This window comes from Salarias fasciatus (assembly GCF_902148845.1).
Source record: "Salarias fasciatus chromosome 7 unlocalized genomic scaffold, fSalaFa1.1 super_scaffold_4, whole genome shotgun sequence".
NCBI classification, from domain to species: domain Eukaryota; kingdom Metazoa; phylum Chordata; class Actinopteri; order Blenniiformes; family Blenniidae; genus Salarias; species Salarias fasciatus.
This window is the reverse complement of record NW_021941229.1, coordinates 627,982-648,519: the sequence shown is the minus strand read 5'-3', so window position 1 is coordinate 648,519 and position 20,538 is coordinate 627,982. Positions and strand designations below refer to the sequence as shown.

Below are 20,538 nucleotides of genomic sequence, written 5' to 3'. Positions count from 1 at the left end.
GGCCCCTGCACAGAGGGCGTCCCACAGAACATACCGGCACGCCCAGAGGATCCAGGTATCAAATTACAAACCAGAGCATCAGGAGAGACCTGATCCAGATAGCCATGAGTCTGGCAGCCCAGAACACAACAAGGTGACTGAGTCCACATGCAGAACGTGAAGAGTGATTAAAGATCAACGTGATCATGACCTCTGACCTCTGAGAAGACCGGAAGCAGGCCAGAGAGGCCCAGACCCCAGGGCCCCTTCCCCCCAACCACCCCCCACCCCCTCCACTCCTGAAGCCCTTCTCTGACTCTGTGGTGCAGTGGACTGCTGGGCACAGCATCTCAGCTGCTGACCACAGGAAGCTGGATCAGCTGATCAAGAAGGCCAGCTGTGTCCGGGGGTGTCCCCTGACCCAGTGGGCTGGTGGGGGACAGGAGGATGCTAGCTAGGCTAACATGCCTGCTGGACACTTGTGAGGGCTCTGGAGAGCTCCTAGAGACACAGACGGCGTCACCCCAGAGTGTGTAGAGTCACACTGTACAACCAGCACTGCTCCCAATAGACCACACACACTCCACACACACTTTCACCAAAATGACGACATGCAACATGTCATGTGCAATAATTTACCCATGTATGTATCTTTTGTGCGCTTCAGTTTTCCTCTTTATATTATAAATATATCTCCTGTACATATGTCTCCATCTTTTTTAAATTCTTATACACTGTGTTCTCTGTTAGTACTGCACTGCCACTGAGCTGCTGTCACATTGTGAATTTCCCCCTGTGGGACTAATAAATTCAATTCAATTCCATTGAGTGTGTTGCTGAGGCTGCTGTGTATGGGTCCTCTGGGCTCCTCTGACTGGGGGGGCTCCCTGTCTGTCAGGGTGGGCGGAGCCAGGCACCGGCGCTCTCACTGGTCTTGACCTGCGACTGCTCCCGGTTTGGACGGCCCCGATGGAGGTGGTTTCCACGATCCATAGTGCCATGTTAATCTGCTGTAACTGGTGTGTGTGTGTGTGTGTGTGTGTGTGTGTGTGTGTGTGTGTGTGTGTGTGTGTGTGTGTGTGTGGAGGGAAAGGTTTTCTTATTTTGAATTGGAATGTTTTTAAATGCTATAAAATACTTTGTGTTGCTTTTTAATTGTATGAAAGGTGCTGCGCAAGAAATGACTGGTTGATTGATTGATTGGTTCTGCAGGGTTCTCCTCTGAGCCTGGTTCTGCAGGGTTCTCCTCCTCTGAGCCTGGTTCTGCAGGGTTCTCCTCTGAGCCTGGTTCTGCAGGGTTCTCCTCCTCTGAGCCTGGTCCTGCAGGGTTCTCCTCCTCTGAGCCTGGTTCTGCAGGGTTCTCCTCTGAGCCTGGTTCTGCAGGGTTCTCCTCCTGTGAGCCTGGTCCTGCAGGGTTCTCCTCCTGTGAGCCTGGTTCTGCAGGGTTCTCCTCTGAGCCTGGTTCTGCAGGGTTCTCCTCTGAGCCTGGTCCTGCAGGGTTCTCCTCCTCTGAGCCTGGTCCTGCAGGGTTCTTCCTGTTGGGTCTGCTCTGTAGAAGTGTCTAGAAGTGACTGTGTTGTAATTGGCACTTCATAAATAAAGCTGAATTGAATTGAAGTGACAGTTGGACATTGTGGTGTACACGGGGTCTGAGTTCAGGTTGAAGACTTACTTGTTTCCCAGTTCTCTTTCAGTGACGACCACCTCCTCCACGAACCAGTACACCTCCCCCTTCACCTTCTTTCCATCCTTGGGAGTGTGGCCCAGACAAATCCCTGCGATATCGCCCACATTCTTGGAGGAAAACTCAAACCTGTCGACGTTCCCCCTGGAAGAAAGCAGGAGGACACACACTCGGCCAGAGTCGCTTTTCCTCTTAACGGACTCATGCACCTAAAACGCATGTCACTGCCAGTGTGCTGTGTATGACTTCTGGACAGGGTGCTGTGGTGTTGTGACACTGGATCTTGTTGGACTCTGCTTGGTGTTGGAGGGATTATCATCATGAGTGTAAACTGAGAGAGAAAGCACATTCTGAGCTTTCCCATGAAACAAGGAGCAGCTGATAGTGAATCCTGTGGTAAGCACCTACCGTAAGAACCGCTTCTTCTTTGGAGAGTTCTCCATTATGAATTCTTTTGATCGGCCTTTCCTCCCCTCCAGCACAATCCAGGCATTTTCCTTGGTTTCTGCTTCTGGAGTGTCACCAGTTGTAATACAGATCTCATATTCTTCAAGAGACAGAAAAGGTGTATGGTCACGGTAAACTGTTGCAGTGAAACTACAGAAGGATAATTCACAAATTAAAACCAAGACAGGGATGAATTCACACATGAAAATGGAGGATTATTGAGACTTTTTCCTGGTTTTATTGACTCTTACTGGTCTTCTCGTTGAGGTCTAAGTAGTCGTTGTTAGCACAGGCCAGCTCCCTCATGATCTGTCCGTCGTCGTCGTTCTTGGCGAGCCAGCGGTCGCAGGGGAAACGGAATGTTCTGTCCATGTATTCATCCTTCACGTCCATGTACTCCAAGTGCCATCCAGGAGCGAGACCTGGTGCAACACGATCACAGCGCAACCAAGAGGAGTGAGACCAGGGCGGGACTCAGCCGGGTCCTGCCATTGGCTGAGGTGGACTTGGAGCAGCTGACCTGAGTTGTCGTGCCAGACTCGCACTTTGGAGAGCTCTCCCAGGCTGAGGATGTCGGGGAAGCGGAAAGTGTCCAGCTGCTTGCGTTCAAACTTGTTGGACTTGTTGCACTCTTTCAGGGCCAGCGTCCCCGTGTCTCCGTTCTCTCCGAAGACAATAATCCACACATTGGCATCGGTCCCAGCCCCTGAGGACACAGAGGGTCCACACCACGTCAGATGAAGTTAGACAGGCTGAAAACTTGGTGGCACTGGCGTCTCAGTGAGAACATAGGTTCTCCTCTTTCATAGAGCCTCTCTCTTTGGAGTTTCCATGTTTTCCCTGTGCAAATGACACAAACTGAGGCCCAGTTTACATGACATCATTTGGAAAGTGAAGAGCCTTTTGGGGGTCTGGCTCCGCCGTAACAGTGCTCAGAGACACCACTAAAACGCAACTTTTTGAAAACTGATTTTCAGACCGTCTGCCAGCTGCCAGCTGTCCTCACCTGCCACTCCGGCCTCTCAGCTGCCAGCTGTCCTCACCTGCCGCTCCGGCCTCTCAGCTGCCAGCTGTCCTAACCTGCCGCTCCAGCCTCTCAGCTGCCAGCTGTCTCCACCTGCCGCTCCGGCCTCTCAGCTGCCAGCTGTCCTCACCTGTCGCTCCGGCCTCTCAGCTGCCAGCTGTCTCCACCTGCCGCTCCAGCCTCTCAGCTGCCAGCTGTCCTCACCTGCCGCTCCGGCCTCTCAGCTGCCAGCTGTCCTCACCTGCCGCTCCGGCCTCTCAGCTGCCAGCTGTCTCCACCTGCCGCTCCGGCCTCTCAGCTGCCAGCTGTCCTCACCTGCTGCTCCGGCCTCTCAGCTGCCAGCTGTCTCCACCTGCCGCTCCGGCTTCTCAGCTGCCAGCTGTCTCCACCTGCCGCTCCGGCCTCTCAGCTGCCAGCTGTCCTCACCTGCCACTCCGGCCTCTCAGCTGCCAGCTGTCCTCACCTGCCGCTGCAGCCTCTCAGCTGCCAGCTGTCTCCACCTGCCGCTCCGGCCTCTCAGCTGCCAGCTGTCCTCACCTGCCGCTCCGGCCTCTCAGCTGCCAGCTGTCTCCACCTGCCGCTCCAGCCTCTCAGCTGCCAGCTGTCCTCACCTGCCGCTCCGGCCTCTCAGCTGCCAGCTGTCCTCACCTGCCGCTGCAGCCTCTCAGCTGCCAGCTGTCCTCACCTGCCGCTCCGGCCTCTCAGCTGCCAGCTGTCTCCACCTGCCGCTCCGGCCTCTCAGCTGCCAGCTGTCCTCACCTGCCGCTCCGGCCTCTCAGCTGCCAGCTGTCCTCACCTGCCGCTCCGGCCTCTCAGCTGCCCTCTACTTCTGGACGACACTGGCTCCAGGCTCCGGGCTCCAGGCTGCTTATAAAGCCTCAGATCAGTCTCTGCTCTGCACACGCTTCTCATCGACTAGACCTGCTCGCCGGACTCTGCAGCTCTGGGACCTAGACATTAATAAAGCTGGTCTTCACTCCCGCCTCCCTCCCCTCTTGCTGTCTGCATCTGAGTCTCAGAATGGCGCCAAACACACTGCGGACATCAACAATGGAGAGCAATGCTCAGTACATATCAACAAGTGTTGATGTGGTGGGGGGGGGGGGGGGGGGGGGTTATGCAGTGGGGGAGGGGTGGGGGCAGCCTGCCTGCTCGTCCATCAGCGTCCTCTAGTAGATCGGGATCAGCCTTCCATCCAGGCTCCGGTTCCTCACAATCATAACTTCAACCAAGTTGATATTCGAAGTCAACATTTCCTCCCTAACAAGATGCAGGAGTTTGCATGTTATTCCTGTGAGTTCTTCCCATGATCCAAAAATCATTTCAAGCCGATAAATCGGTGCTATCGAAGTAGGAGAGGCTCGTTTTACCAAGTTCACCTCAACGCTAATTCAAATCCACTGCATAAGTATATTACAGCTCTAACACAGTTTGAATATGAATCTGTTTCTAATGTTTACTGAGCAAACTGCAGAGTTCCAGACGTCCAGTCAGGTTGCTCTAATTGTATGCAGCATAAATCTGGCTGGAAGGCACCACATGCACTTGGATTTTAGAAAAGCTACGTTTTTCAATCAATCAATCAATCAATGTATTTTTGTACAGCCCAGTATCACAACAACAGCTGCCTCAGAGGCTTCAAGATGTTACATTGGTTGGTAAAAATAAAAACAGTGAATAAGCATCATGTTAATATGTCAAATTCACAGTAACGAGACAAAACGAAGCAACCACCGCCTTAGACCCTCACATCCGGCAAGAAAAAACTCCAAAAACCCAGTGGGAAAAGAAGAAATCTTGGGGAGAACCACAGTATGGAGGGATCCCTCTCCCAGGGACGGACAGCTTTGGCAACAGCTAGCATGAGACAACAAGAAGTAAAGCCTAGGACTATGTTGAGGACAGTCCGTTGGACGGTCCAGCACAAGAACCACAGATCCCAGCAGTAGAACCGAAGCCAGTCCGCGGGCAGGACCGACAGGAGTGTCCTCCCGGTCCGGACGGAGCTTGTTCATAGGCCTTCGTAATAGTGGAGTCAGCAACTGAAACTGGAGAAGACTCCCCCTCGAAGGGGGGGACAGCAGGTGAAAAGCAATGAACGGACTAAAGGGAATAACATTCAGACATTAGAGGACAGGGCTCAGTGCACCGTACTTCCCACAGCATTCTAGCTCCTAGGGCAGCTTTGTGGATAGTTTAGTATTTAAACTAGTATCTCGTTAGTATAGTTTAGATAGTTTAGTTTAGTAGTTTAGTTTAGTTTAGAATCCCCAGCTGACCTGATCATAGGCTGCATCAAAGAGAAACGTCTTGAGCCTAACCTTAAATGTGGAGACTGTGTCTGCCTCTTTGTGTTTCCCTCGTTTCCATTGAGATGGACTGAGTGGGACTCAGAAAGAGTCCAACCTTGGAATCAGTTTTCAAAAAGTTGCATTTGCAGTGGTCCTGGGCACTGTTGTCATGGAAACAGACCCCCGAAACTCAGTGAAAGTTTAGCCTCGGTGGTGTAAACAGGCGCTCAGAGCCCTAGAAATGCGTGGTGGCTCCAGGAGATGAGACATCTCTGTTTCAGCTTCAGAAACAGCTCAACAATGTGTTGACTCAGTGAACTTCTGAAACATTCTTCTAGTTGTGCATGATAATTTCCTCTTCAGTGGTATTTTCACTCAGAGAGAATAGCTTGGATCATGTCCAAAGTGGCCCGACGCTGCTTCCCGTGTGCGAACTCACCTGCCACGTCACTGGTCTTCACCTGGATGACGTAGGTGGTGAGCTCCACCATCAGCTCCTCGTCCACCACTGCAGCCATCTCACAGATCAGGGTCCTCCGCGGCCCCCTGGTCCTGGACAGCCAGTCGTCGTAGGAGAACACACACACCTCCTCTGTGCTGAGGTCACGCAGGATCACCTGGACACCAACACACAGACCTGCTCTCCCACACTGGACTCAAACTTCAGGAAAAGCATTTAAGAACATGGTGAACATGGGTTTAACCCTGACTATCGCTGCATGTGTCAAACTAAAGATGATCAGCTGAACACACAGACACCTCAACCAGCCACAGCTGGGATCTAATAATACACTTCATGGAAGGACAGGGCCACTCAGCAGAAGACCATCTCTGTCTCCTCCTTCCTGCAGGATCTGTGAGCAGAGCTGGAGGTCTGAGGTCTGAGTCTCCATCATGTCTGCAGCTAGACGACTTATATCAGTTTGCTGATCTATCCATTTCTCTTTTTCTGTTCCCTAACACTACCGAGAGCAGAAGAAAGTGAGTCTGGTTCTGCAGGAAGTCTCCTCTGGTCTGGTTCTGCAGGAAGTCTCCTCTGAGTCTGGTTCTGCAGGAAGTCTCCTCTGAGTCTGGTTCTGCAGGAAGTCTCCTCTGAGTCTGGTTCTACAGGAAGTCTCCTCTGAGTCTGGTTCTGCAGGAAGTCTCCTCTGAGTCAGGTTCTGCAGGAAGCCTCCTCTGGTCTGGTTCTACAGGAAGTCTCCTCTGAGTCAGGTTCTGCAGGAAGTCTCCTCTGAGTCAGGTTCTGCAGGAAGCCTCCTCTGGTCTGGTTCTGCAGGAAGTCTCCTCTGGTATGGTTCTACAGGAAGTCTCCTCTGGGTCTGGTTCTACAGGAAGTCTCCTCTGGGTCTGGTTCTGCAGGAAGTCTCCTCTGGGTCTGGTTCTGCAGGAAGTCTCCTCTGGGTCTGGTTCTGCAGGAAGTCTCCTCTGGTCTGGTTCTACAGGAAGTCTCCTCTGGTCTGGTTCTGCAGGAAGTCTCCTCTGGTCTGGTTCTGCAGGAAGTCTCCTCTGGTCTGGTTCTGCAGGAAGTCTCCTCTGCCACTCATGACTCATTTTCTTGTGATTAATTGCAAGTAAACTAAACAACTCAGTTTAAATTTGTTTTTTTAATTGGATAGTTAAGTGTGGTGCACTGGAGAACCTCCTGCTGGAACACCACTAACAGAGCCACTGTACGACTGCTAACAGAACCACCTGCTGGAGCACCGCTAACAGAACCACTCCTCTGAGCCTGGTTCTGCAGGGTCCTCCTCTGAGCCTGGTTCTGCAGGGTTCTCCTCTGAGCCTGGTTCTGCAGGGTTCTCCTCTGAGCCTGGTTCTGCAGGGTTCTCCTCTGAGCCTGGTTCTGCAGGGTTCTTCCTGTTAAAAGGGGGTCTTTCCTTCCCTCAGGATCTGTGGCTTTTCTCTGTAAAATAAAGCTGAGCTGAACTGAACTGAAGTTCTTTGAGATCACTGATTGTGACCGGCTGTTTTTAGAGATGTTCTGATACCATTTTTTGCCTCCCGATACCGATTCCGATACTTTTACTGTTGGTATCGGCCGATATCGAGTACCGATCCGGTACCAGTATATTATAAGATAACACCATGCCTCGCCTGCAGGACTGTCACATGATCATCACGGTGGTGAGGCCCGGCTCAGGTGAAACCCTCTAACATGAATCAATACAGCAAATTCAAGGCATTTATTTTTAAATAGAACAGGATAAAAACTTTATAGTGCAAATGCAACTGAACTAAATCAGTCTCGGAATAATTATTTTCAATAACTTAAAGTGCAGCCCCAATATTTTTAAATTAAAAGGGAATTTAAATAGAACAATATAAAACAGTAGTGCAACGACAAGCTTAAATAAATCTAGGAATATATGTTGTTGCATTTTTAAATTAAAGTGCAGACACAATATTGTAAACTGAAGTTATTTAGATAAAACAGTATAAATAACAGCAGTGCAACAGTAACTTAATTAACAAATCTAGGTTTTTTTTTTAATTAGGGTGCAAACATAACATAGTAAAATGAACAGGGAGTTTAAATAGAACAGTAAAAAAATAGTTCAACAGCAACTTAAAAGATTACTCTCCAAAACGTTACAGTCCAACACCAACCTATGAAGTTATATTCAAAATATAAAAATCCAAAGAGCAGAAGCTGCTCTCTAAACCAAAATATAGGCTTCTTTAACGGCACTGTGCGTCTGTCACCTGATCTATTCTTCTTCTACTCAAGAACAGCAGCTGCAGCACAGCGGCACAGAACTGTGTCAGAGCTAACGACCAGCAGATGGCGGTAGTGCAGCCAACGGGATGCAAGCTGCCAAAACATTACAGAAGAAGAAGTGTCAGTGCTAACGGAGCTAACGGAGCTGACGGAGCTGACGGAGCTGACGGAGCTGACCAGTAAATAGATTACTAATTTAATTAATGACGTGGTGTCGGATCGGTGCCTGGACTCCAGGACTCTCCGATACCGATGCCAGCATTTTCGGCAGTATCGGCGCAATTTCCGATACTGGTATCGGAATCGGAACATCTCTAGCTGTTTTTATCATGCGAACAGAGTGTGGAGGTTCACAGCGTCCTGACTCTGAGCAGAGCGCCTCCTTCCAGCTGGCATCTCTGTGTAATCAAGCATCCAAAAAGTAATGACAGTTTTCTGTGTTCCACTTCGAAGCACTGTGTAATGCTGACCTTATCAAGGAACCAGTCCGGTCGACTCCCGGAGCCGTCCACCCGGAGCCTCATCTTCCTCAGGGGGGCGATGTCGTCCACCTCCATGTTGAACGTGTCTTCTTGCCCACGCTCGAACCTGACGTTTTCAGAGGTAGAATCAGGCCCTGCGTGGCCCTGGTGGTTCAGTGGAGGTCGTCCGTGTTTGCCTACCTGTCTTCATTCTTCTGCAGCAGCATCTCCTCGGTGCTGCCGTTGACTCCAAACACAGACATGAAGATCTGAGTGTCGGTTCCTGCGTGCTGCACGTCTCCTGTCACCACCGTCACCTCGTAGATGACCTGACATCCAAGCACAACGACATCCTCAATCCTCTTCTGTTTTACTCATCCTGGAGCTCCTAAACAACTACATCTGAATGCATCCAGCACATAGGTCAGCCCAATCCAGTCAATCAGTATCGTTTAAAGGTAGGTTTAGCAGATGGAACAATCAGGGTAGGGCTTCCCCCAGCCTGAAGAAAGAGAGCATCATCCCTCCAGGACTCAGTGAGCGGGCTGTCTGACTGTCCTGCTCTGCAGCTGAGCGGTGTGAGCAGGGGACGTCACCCCGGCCTGTCTCCATACCTTCTGAGAGATGGAGATGGCTTCAGCGTCCAGCACGTTGAACACCCTGGCGGTCAGCCCGTCTCCTCGGTCTTTGGCCAGCCAGCACTTGCAAGCAAAAATGTATTTGACCCCTTTGGTTGGCACGGCAACGGCCAGCTCCTCAACCAGCCAGCAGCTCTCCGGAGTGGCTCCGTCATGGCCGAGCTGCAGGCCAGGAGCAGAGCCATCAGCGTGTGTGTGTGTGTGTGTGTGTGTGTGTGTGTGTGTGTGTGTGTGTGTGTGTGTGTGTGTGTCTGTGTGAACGCTGCCACTGGCTCTCCCTCACCTCCACCTTTTTGATCTCCCCCACATCTGAGCCGTGACACTGGAAGCTCTCCAGGGAGCCGGCCTGGAAGCCCGTCCTGCCGTCCAGGTCCAGCCACAGCCTGTCCGTCCGGCTGTGGTCGGTCCCCATGATGATCACATAGGCTCTGCTGGCCGTGGCGGCGTCTCGCTCCAGCCCGGTGCAGAGCGTCATGTGGTACGGAATAGCTGCAGAGGCATGACACCATCAATCACGAGGAACGAAGCCAACTACTAGCTATTTGCTGGTTCTGAGTACCGATATGACCACGCATCTAATGCCACAACACTCAGCGACAACATGCATATGATAAGTGAAGGCTGGGCGCCGCCTTGAACCACGTCTGCACAGCCTCCAACCTCCAACAGCCTCACGGTCTGCAGAGCACGGAGCGCAGTGTGTAGTGTTTATCTGCACACTGCTCTGCTGTCGACCGAGCGACCGAGCTGTGAATGAGTGAATCAGTCAGACTTCAATCATGTTAGCATGTAGCATGTAGCCACGCTAGTGCGTGAGCCTGAGGCTCTTTAGCATGGAGCATGCTGGGATGCTGGATCAGAAGCTTTTTCTCTCTCCATCAGTGCACAGAGCAGGAAGTGAATGCAGCATCAACACCGGTGTTTAGGAAGAGTTATTTCACTTCCAGACCTCCAGGAAGCTGCAGACTGCTGTGTCCCTCCAGCCGTCTGCATGCAGAGCGCTGACGTTACTTATCTGAGTCAAATTTTCAAATGCTGCAAAAACAATAACAGCTGGGTCCCTAAGAGCATGAAAAGAGCTTTAAAATGAGCCATACACCCTCACAATAGCTTAGGTCCAGTGAGCTGGGCATCAAAATGTGCTTTACATAAAAATCAGGGAAAGTGGTGACGGACAGCAGCGTTTCCTTCACATTCCAGTTTTGGGCTCACATTTTCAGGAAAGCCTCCTTTAACAAATTGCTCTTATTCCAGACATCAAATATGAGTTTGCAGCAGGTTAAAGTGTGAATTAAAGGTTTTTCTACTGTTATTTATAAAAATGATAAATTTAAGCCTCATTTTTCTGAAAAAAAAGGTTTTTTTTTTTTTTGTTTTTTTTTTAACACCCCTTGAACCATCAAGAACAAATGATGCTGAAGCAATGTGATGTGATTGGAACAAAACAACATGGGGTTTACCGTTTAGTGAGCGTCCTGCGTCCAGCTTATGGGGACGATAGATTTAAAAATGCTCGCCTTTCAAACTTTGCACACTGATTCAGTATTATATATATTAAAGCATACTCGCTGGATAACACACAAATCTACTCGCCTTCGGCTAAAGAAGGAGTGATTTAGTTGACCGAAACTTTCAATAGAAGCAGAACTTTCTAACGCAACATTGGAGAAACTAAACTCCTGAAACGGGTTGGAGGGATTCCTGGGATTCCAGTCCTGTATCCACCGAGGCGTTTTTCCTGGCATGCCCGACGGCTGATGGTAACTTCCCCCTGAGGTGCAGCAGGAGAGCAGAGGCTGCTGTCTTCAGACTTATCAAGGAGATGATTGATATTTAACTGTTTCTTTTTAGTGACAGTCACCAAACCAAACACCCGGCTGTTCTGATTCCACTCTATTCCCTCGAGGTACGGCATACAGCCAAATTATTTTATCACTAATACGACTGTACAGTCTGCCAAACGTGCCATGATACCTGTCCTCACTCAGGTATCATGGCACAGCTGCTGGTTCAGCTGCTGGTTCAGCTGCTGGTTAAGTTGCTGGTTAAGCTGCTGGTTAAGCTGCTGGTTGAGTTGCTGGTTAAGCTGCTGGTTAAGCTGCTGGTTGAGTTGCTGGTTAAGCTGCTGGTTAAGCTGCTGGTTAAGTTGCTGGTTGAGTTGCTGGTTGAGTTGCTGGTTAAGTTGCTGGTTAAGTTGCTGGTTGAGTTGCTGGTTCAGGTGCTGGTTAAGTTGCTGGTTAAGTTGCTGGTTAAGCTGCTGGTTCAGCTGCTGGTTAAGTTGCTGGTTAAGTTGCTGGTTGAGTTGCTGGTTAAGCTGCTGGTTCAGCTGCTGGTTAAGTTGCTGGTTGAGTTGCTGGTTAAGTTAAGTGTTGTATCAGCTGTCTTTCTCCTCTTGTTATTTTGTCAGCACATATTTTAGTCTTTCTTCCTTTTGTCATTCTCATTCTCCAAACCGTGAACATGGCCCGTCCTCTCCTGGGCAGCATCACTCGCCGGGTGGTATCAGGAATGGTTTTCTGGGCTCGAGTAGGAGTACTTGGTACGGATACTGGTATCGGAGATGTTGAACACACTGACAACGGATGCTGCTCTCACTCGGGGGCTGGATATCCTCCTCTTCCTTCTTCCTTTTGCTCTTCTTGTTCATGTTACTGTCGACGCTCTTCGGAGTCAGAGCTGAGGTCTTCTTACTGCTCAGGCCCTCTCGCACTCCGTCATAACCCTGAAATATCACAACACACACAGACAAACAGAGGTTCAGCTGCCTTCACACACAGGGGGCTTGATGACAGAAAATAAATTAATTCATTTTGGAATCAGGCTGTAATATAACCACATGTGAAAAAAGCGAAGGGGAGTGAATCCTTTCTGGATGGACTGTAAGTATTGAGGTATTGGCAAATATCTAAGGTCGGTACTTGCATTGCAAATAAACATCCTACTTCAGACTAGAGAGGATGTCTGGCCCTGCTGTGGAGCAGGTTGAGGTGTGCTGCAGTGGCAGGAGGCTCGGTCTGATTCAGTCTGATTGATTTTAGCCGTACTTCAACAAAACACCTCTCACTGTGTGCTGGACCGCCACATGAACTAACAGCTGCTGGTCGTGCATCTTTCATTTCCTGTGTTAATTCTGAGGCGTTTCTTGCTACCTTGACGTAGAAGATCCTTTGGATGCGTCTGTCCTCCCTCTTCCTGGAAAGCCAGCGCTCACATAAGAAGAGGAAGACCTCCTCCGTGTCCAGGTCCACCACCTCCACCTGGTCCAGGTACCAGTCAGCACTCACCATGCTGTTATCATGGCGGATTTTAATCCTGAAGACCTGACCCAGGTCCACGGCCTCGATAGTGAACTTATCCACCTCGGAGGGAGAACAACACAAACAGGAACAGCTAACTGATGGAGGACTTTATCAGCTTGTATTGTGAACACAGGTAACACAAAAATATTTATTACATCTAACAATGATGTTGGACAATGGTTGGAACACAAGCATAATGTTTAGTGAGATAAAAACCTTTAACTAGCTGCAAGTGTTTAAAAAATAAATGATTTATTGTGTCGGGACAATAAATCCTGACCCTGGCCCATGGATAAAATGAAAGTTACAAATGTAAATATGGTTCTATGAATCTTGGATGACCGCATGAGCGCAGTGCTGGAAGGACTGAATGTCTCTTCGTGTATGCGCAGTTCCAGTTTGCATAGAAACAATGTGACCTGTGACCCCTGGGTGACCTAGGAAGGTATCAAGCTCTGGTGTCCCCTCAGGTTCGCCTCCTACAGAATCTCCTCACGTGATCACGAGGATTCTGGGTGACAGAGTGCTGTGGCGGTCAATCAGGATTCAATAATTGCAGTCACATTCATTCTGTTTCATCCCTCTGGACCGCCAGGACGTATCCCAACGTGGTCAGGAGGAATCCCAGAGACCGGCCTCTCTGAGCCTCTGCAGAGCCCAGGACCACGCCCAGTGCCTGGGGAGTGGCGGCGTTCCTGCTGTACAGCCCAGAGAAAGGTGCCGGGCATCGCCCAGGGAGACTGTCCTCCCCGAGAGGACGACCAGCACTGTGTCAACTACAGCATAGAGATTTCTCCATTCTGTAGAGTTTGGTTTGTTGTTTTGTTTTTGTGGTTCATATTGTGGCTTCTGATCTGTTGCACAAACTACTTCAAAGGTTTTGTTCTGTTTTTAAAATCAAACTGAAGTCATTCAATGACTATTAAGTGAGACTATTAAGTCCAACTCACTCCCTATAAAAAAAAAACACTGTCAGTCCTGATGTCCGTGACATTGTTTATATGGCCACTAGGGGTGCTTGATTTTAAAGAGCACCCCATGGTCCGAATTTGAGGGATGAATGGAGGACCACTGCAGTGGCTTGAGGTGGAGGCAGCAGCATGTGGTCCAGTGGTCGTCCCCTCAGGGCTCCAGGTGTGGACACTGCTGTGGTGGAGCGGCAGCTCACCCCTGACGGCAGAGGCAGCTCACCCCTGACAAGAATGCTGAATGGCGTCCATGCTCCAGTGGGAGGAGCGCTGCCTGGAGAGAGCAGAGCCTCCGTCAGGCTGACCGGCCGTCCAGCAGTCGGTGCAGGTCCCCGGCTGGAGCCCGCTGGGATTTCGCTGAGAAAACCAACACCAGGTTGTGGCTCCCAGCTGTGCCGTGCAGCCCTGGGATGCCGGGCTGATACGGCTGCCACACACACCTTCAGGGTAGATGGAGGGCGACGCCCATCCAGAGGAGCCTGCAAGAAATCGAGGACCGTGGAGCCCGGACAAAACACAAATCCTCCCTGTGGACGGCGCACCACTTCACAACTTCAGACCTCCTGTCGTACTGCAGCCGGCGGACGGTGCTCTGACATTCAGGACGGTCCGGCTGACAGACTCCATACTGCTGCTCAGCAGCAGAGTGCCAAACCTGATCCGTCTTGAAACAACAGATCTCTTCTGTTGGGGGAGAGCGGGACCACAACTCACTGCAAGTCTGCACAGCACAGAAACCATACTCAAGCTGGCCACCAGGGGGCCACTAGCACCAGCATGGGACCCTCCCAAGGAATTCTCTGGGGTGTTTGTCAGATCAGAGGGGGTGGCGAAGAGGCGTAACGGAAGCCCTCTGGCCAAGGGCGCACCAGCACGTCCTGGTGGTCCCGTCAGGGGAACCAAGTGAGCAGTATTGGCTCTTAGCGGAGGTCACTGGGGACGAAGGAGGAACATCCAACGCAGTGCAGGGCCGCCGACTCCGCTGAGGGAGGTGCTCACGGACAAGACCAAGACGCTCGCAGCGCCTCCTGCTGCAGACAACCAAACCTTCAATGCTGTGTTCAGCAGAATGCGAGCGACTCACAAGAAGAAAAGAGCCTTAAGAACCTGCGGTCACACCGGAACTTATTCCCTTCCTGGGGTCACCCAGGGGTCACACTGATGGCATGCAAACTCAAACTGCACATGTGCAAAGGGAAGATTTGGTGCTTTCAGCGCCACCTTCTGGCAGCCAGTAGGGATGAAACAGAATCAGGGTTCAGTTTGGCCTTTCAGACGACGCTTCCTCACACAATTCAGCATGTATGATTCTCATGGTCAAATGTCTGACCATGTATGATAAGGATATAGAGATGAAACGGGCATCACAAAGCCTCAAGGATTCCTGCATTACAGCAAAAAGTCACATTTCTGTAGCATCAGTTCTTTAGCATGGTGAAAGACAGTGACACGGGGAATTGTAGCGCAGATTGACCTCCACTCTAAACAGCTCCCAGTAGGTGCATTGAGACCACTCAAGCAGTACGATGAGTTCTACATGTAAAGTCTGTTCAAAGTAATCTGAGGTCCTGTTTATGTGACGCCATCTCAAGTCAAAGGCATCACTGCTGCGTTTAAACATTCATTTCAGAAAACTTTCATATTTAAACGGCAAGGATTCAAACAGGATGTTCATTTACAGGGAAGAGCAGAAACACTGAAATCCATGTAGTTTTCATCTGGGTCCACTAGTTGGTGCTGCAGAGAACAATACACTCTAAACACTGACAGTGGAGAACACACACATTCATTTGGACAGAACACCAAGTACTGACTGTAAAACTGGCTCTAAAACTACAAAGTCCAGGAGAACCTGGGGAGTCCTGACGCTCTGGAGGGAACATTGTCCTCAGTGTTTGTCTACTGAGCATGTGCAGAACTGCTGTTTACTGCAGCCGTGGAGGTCTGGAGCAGCATCCTCAAATAAAATAGAAATAACAATGCATTCTGTAAGAACTACATGATAATTGAGCATTTTGGGACTCGCTGGGTTTTGCATGTGAGGCCAAGCTGAGATGAAATTTGGGTGCATGTGGTCAAATCAAATGAGGTGGACACTCCAGGTCGTTCTTTTCTCCATTGCTAAATGACAAAGAAATTGGGACTGAAGACAGTTCTGAGGGTGAATGCTTTTCTCACAGATCCTCGCTCGAACTTGTTGCTGTTGGTCTCCGACTTGCTCAGCTTCCTCTCCCCGGTGTCTCCTAAGTCTCCGTAAACTGTGAGAAAGACGTTGGCGTCGGTGCCAGCTCCGTACACGTCCCCGGTCATCACCGACACACTGTACATGTGAGCTGCAAGACAAGCACATGTCTGACTGGCCTGAGGCGGTTTACCACAGAACGAAATAACAAGATACAGCAGGAAGCAATGGCCCATCTCTGCTTGGTGCTGCTGTCAGAACAGAGAACTGTTTGGGAATATGAAGACCCTGAAAGGAAAATCCTCTGAGAGTCTGAAATGAAGCTGAGACAACAAGCAGACAGATCTCTCTGCTCTTTCTGTTTATAGTATTGCAGTGAGAAGCGAGGACATACTCTCTAAGGCGTCATCCACCTCCACTTCAGTCACTTTGAGGCTGCCGTCTCGGGAGAGTTTCTCAGTGATAATGTCAGAGGGCACCAGCTCCCTCACCGTCTCTCCATCATCCTCTGACCTGGCCAGCCACCTCTCACAAGGGAAGATGATGGTCTCTGAACCCTACCGAGAGACAACCGGAGATTTGGCACGAGAACTCACAGTGCTTTGGCTCTCAAAGTCACACTGCTAGAATGAACAGTTTTTAACCACATGTGCAGAAGGGGATCCCAGTTTCACCATGTCAGGATTGTTTCAGCTGCTTTGACGACAGGGAACATGAAGAACTGGGACTGCTGTGCAGGGTCGGGCCATATGGTGGAGTTAACCCTGCTCCATGTGAAGAAACATGGCTTATAAAAGACGGTTTGATAGGCTTGTTCAGCTGCTGATCTGCACAATCACAGTTTGTATTTATATGAGAAGAAGGTGATTCCGGGCCTCCATCATGTCCACAGCCAGGGGATTTATTTAAGTCTCCGCCTCTGCAGAAGAGACTTCCTGCTGTTACAGACTCTGAGGCCATTTCACGCCAGAATAGTCCGGGACTCAGCTGTGCTGGGGAGGTGGGGGTGAGAATCCCCCCCTCTACCTGGCTCGGCCTGAGAGCAGACCAAACGCACGGACAACATTATGCAGTTACGGCAGCTGCTCGTTTGGGGGCGCTGTAGGCCAAAATGAACACTCACCAGACAAATCCGGCTCATTTCATTGGTGGAGACCGAAACCGGAGGTCCTGCCACAGCAGCCGGCTGGCAGCTAACGGCCAACCACAAACAACCGTGATTCAGTCTTCTGACCTTCAACCAATGAGCGCCTGCTCTTCCTCACCACTCCAAGTCTGCCCTCCAGACAGTTTCTAAATCTTTCTTTCTGTGTCTGCTATTTCTGACTCACTTTCTTCATTTCTCCATTTTGCTCACGTCCCCTGACTGCAGCTGATAGTCGACCCGGATCTTTGACCAGGAGGGGTTTCACACTCATAAACAATGAGGATTTTCCCAGAAAGTCCTGATTTGGTCTAAAATCTGGATTGCACAGATGGAAGCGCCCTGAGTGTGGCTCTACAGGTGATTCACATGTTGCTCGATTGGTTAGTCAGTTGATCCGCTGATGGTTGGTTGGTTCACTGATTCATTGTTCGGTCAACTGATTGATTGTCTGATTGGTTCCTGTGTTTTTCTGCAGATCAGATTTGGTAGTTACAGATTACTCAGATCATTTCATATGTCAGTAGTGATGGGCCTTAAACACAGACGTCTGCTGGAAGAACAAAGGAAAATGTGTTTGCTTTAATCATATGCAGTAGCTTCAACTTATGTTGCTGTTCTAGTCTATCAAAAGAGATGGATGCTTGGGAGTCAGTGCATCAGTTAGGGCAATGGAAGGTGTTTATGTGTTGCAGTCTCAAAGGATTGAGAGAAAGGCCCAGGACCTTTCCCTTCCTGAGCAGACGTCTGATCTCCACTCTGTCCAGATGCCAGCCCGGATTGACCCCACGGTTGTCATGGCCTATCCGAATCTTCTCGATTACGTCCCCCACATCTTCCAACTGCAGGGAAAGCAGAAACCAGGCTGATTTAACAACGTATTCAGTGTCACGTTCACGTTCACAATGCAGACAGAAGGCACGGGTGATCTTGTTCTCACTCTCACAGCTGCTCTTGACTTTATGGCTTCGCCTTCAAAGAATTTCAGTACCTCCACGATGAACATGTCCTCAGCTCCTCTCTCAAAGTACATCCTGCGCTCCCTCTTGTTGACACACAGAGACTTCTGCTGGGTGCACACTGCATCTCGACCGTACAGGACGATGCAGACGTCTGCGTCCGTGCCTGCTCCAAACACGTCGCTGGTGAAGGTTTTAATCTCATATGGGACGACTACGAGAAAAAACATCCATCATTCTTCCAGTATCTTCAAGGTGAAAGTCATGCAGAAGAGGTTAGCGACGTACATGGTGTGTAAAACTCAGTCTGAAGGGGATTTGGGAAAAGATCTCTGACGATGGCGCCGTCGTCTTCTCCTCGATCCAGCCAGCGGCCGCAGGGGAAGCGGAGCTTCTGTCCCAGAGATTTGGCATCGATCTCCACCCAGTCCAGGAACCACCCTGCCGACCCTCCTCCTGAAACATCCACAGAAAGCCTCCCGTCACCTCTGCTGGAAGCTGCGGCCCCCAGGGTCCGGCTTCACTGCCAAGTACCACAGTTATTGTGTCCAATTCGCAGCTTCTTCAGAGGCCCGATGTCCACCGCCTCCACCGTGAACCTGTCTGTTAGTCCACGCTCAAACTTGTTTCTGTGAGTCTTTGAAGCCTTCAGATTGATTAAACCTGCAGATGAGAACAGGACAGTGTTTACGCTCTCTGTATCTCAGACGTCACTTCAATTCAGAACTACACACACATACATATATATATATATATATATATATATATATATATATATGTGTGTGTGTGTGTGTGTGTGTGTGTGTGTGTGTGTATACAGTATATATATGTAACAGGTTGAAGAATGACCTTATTTTATTGTGAAATTCCTGCTAAGATATGTAAATAGTCTCTGTATACAGTTTGTCCTGCAATGAGTAGTGCGTTAGCGCCATCTACTGGCAGCTGTCAAATCTATAAATGTGACCGGAAACCGGAAGCTCAGCAGTCCTGTAGCCCGCTGCTGCCGGTAAGACAGACTCCGGTCCTTCTCTGCAAAATATTGTTATAAAATGCTCTAAAGCTAACATGACAAATCGTCCAGTGTATTTTTGTTCTGTGTCTGTTGTAACTCACGAGTCACGTTAGTGTTATGATCTATTTTGTTACTTAAAGCTGGTGTCCGGAGTTTCCGTTCGTTTCCAATGTATCATTTTTTAACAGAGCTTAAATGTGTCAGTCTGGTTCGATACTTTACTATAATATTAGCATAAAACAATATAAAAATGTATTTATGAGCCCCGCCTTCGTCTCATAGACCCCCATGTTATCCGAAAAAGCACCGGTCAGCGTCAGCCAATAGACTTCGAGCTTCCGCCTTGTCCTGCTGTCAATCAACGTGTGGAGCAGCCAGAGAGCACGGCCGCTCGCCCAGCAGAGGAGAGTTAGCTCTGCAGCAGATATATCCACTGTCTGCTGAACATCCACCGTAAACAGCTGAACATGGAGGATGCTGTAGGACTCGGAGGCTCTCATTTTCACCTGACGGATAATAGCGTGCACAATTAAAGGGGCGTGACTTGGTTGGGTATACAACAGTTACATATATATATATATATATATATATATATATATATATATATATATATATATATATATATATATATATATATATATAAAACTGTGTTCTCGCCACCCCGGCGGTATTGTGTCTGTCTCCTTCCAGCTCGGGTCCTCTACCAGAGGCCTGGGAGCTTGAGGGTTCTGCAGGATCTTAGCTGTTCCTAGGATTGTGCTCTTTTCAAGAGAGCTCTCAGATGTTGTTCCTGGTCTCTGCTGGAGCCATCCTCCCAGCTTGGGGGTTCCTGCTCCCAGTGTCCCGATCACTACTGGTATCACTGTTGCCTTCACGCCCCACACTCTCTCTATCTCTTCCCTCAGCTCTTGGTACTTCTCCAGCTTCTCTGCTCCTTTTTCCTGATGTTCCATCACTTGGGATTGCTACATCTATCACCACAGCTGTCTTCTGCTGTTTATCCACCACCACTATGTCAGGTTGATTGGCCATCACCTGCTGGTCAGTCTGGATCTGGAAGTCCCACAGGATCTTGGCTCAATTGTTCTCGACCACCTTTGGAGGTGTCTCCCATCTGGACCCTGGGACCTCCAGTCCATACTGGGTACATATGTTCCTGTACACGATCCCTGCTACCTGGTTGTGCCGTTCCCTGTATGCCTTGCCTGCCACTATCTGACCCCCTGCTGTGATGGTCTGTACTGTCTCTGGGGCTTCTTTGCACAGTCTGCACCTGGGGTCTGGTTTGGTGTGGTAGATCCCGGCCTCTATTGATCTTGTGTTCAGGGCCTGTTCTTGTGCAGCCATGATTAGTGCCTCTGTGCTGTCCTTCAGTCCAGCCTTTTCCGGCCACTGGTATGTTTTTCCAATGTCAGCCACTTCTTCAATGTGTCGGTGGTCCATGCCATGCAGGGCTTTGTCTGTCCATGATAGCTCCTCTGGCTCCTCCTTACTGGGCTTTTGATGTCTGGCTCTGACACTCACTAGTCCTCAGCCTCCCTCCTTTCTCTTGGTGTACAGCCTCAGTATGCTGGACTTAGGGTGGAACCCTGCGTGCATTGTAAGGAGCTTTCTGGTCTTGATATCAGTGGCTTGCATTTCTTCCAGTGGCCAAGATATTATGCCAGCAGGATATCTGATTACTGGTAGGGCGGAGGTGTTTATGGCCTGGATCTTATTTTTGCCATT

The 20,538-nt window shown here is 49.8% G+C and overlaps 1 protein-coding gene across 1 annotated transcript in view; it reads right to left on the bottom strand.

Annotated features, from left to right (window-relative positions):
- loxhd1a (lipoxygenase homology PLAT domains 1a) overlaps positions 1-20,538 on the bottom strand; it is an 80,865-nt gene that overhangs the window by 1,225 nt on the left and 59,102 nt on the right. Inside the window, exons 25-41 of the mRNA XM_030084855.1 lie at positions 18,330-18,458; positions 18,084-18,251; positions 17,828-18,009; positions 17,562-17,678; positions 16,087-16,249; positions 15,689-15,843; positions 12,393-12,602; positions 11,839-11,965; positions 9,527-9,732; positions 9,220-9,405; positions 8,807-8,934; positions 8,615-8,732; positions 5,865-6,042; positions 2,631-2,816; positions 2,362-2,532; positions 2,072-2,210; positions 1,652-1,807 (exon numbers count right to left, since the gene is read on the bottom strand). Of these exons, the coding sequence (XP_029940715.1) occupies positions 1,652-1,807; positions 2,072-2,210; positions 2,362-2,532; positions 2,631-2,816; positions 5,865-6,042; positions 8,615-8,732; positions 8,807-8,934; positions 9,220-9,405; positions 9,527-9,732; positions 11,839-11,965; positions 12,393-12,602; positions 15,689-15,843; positions 16,087-16,249; positions 17,562-17,678; positions 17,828-18,009; positions 18,084-18,251; positions 18,330-18,458 (2,719 nt within the window). The remainder of the gene's footprint in view (positions 1-1,651; positions 1,808-2,071; positions 2,211-2,361; positions 2,533-2,630; positions 2,817-5,864; positions 6,043-8,614; positions 8,733-8,806; positions 8,935-9,219; positions 9,406-9,526; positions 9,733-11,838; positions 11,966-12,392; positions 12,603-15,688; positions 15,844-16,086; positions 16,250-17,561; positions 17,679-17,827; positions 18,010-18,083; positions 18,252-18,329; positions 18,459-20,538) is intronic.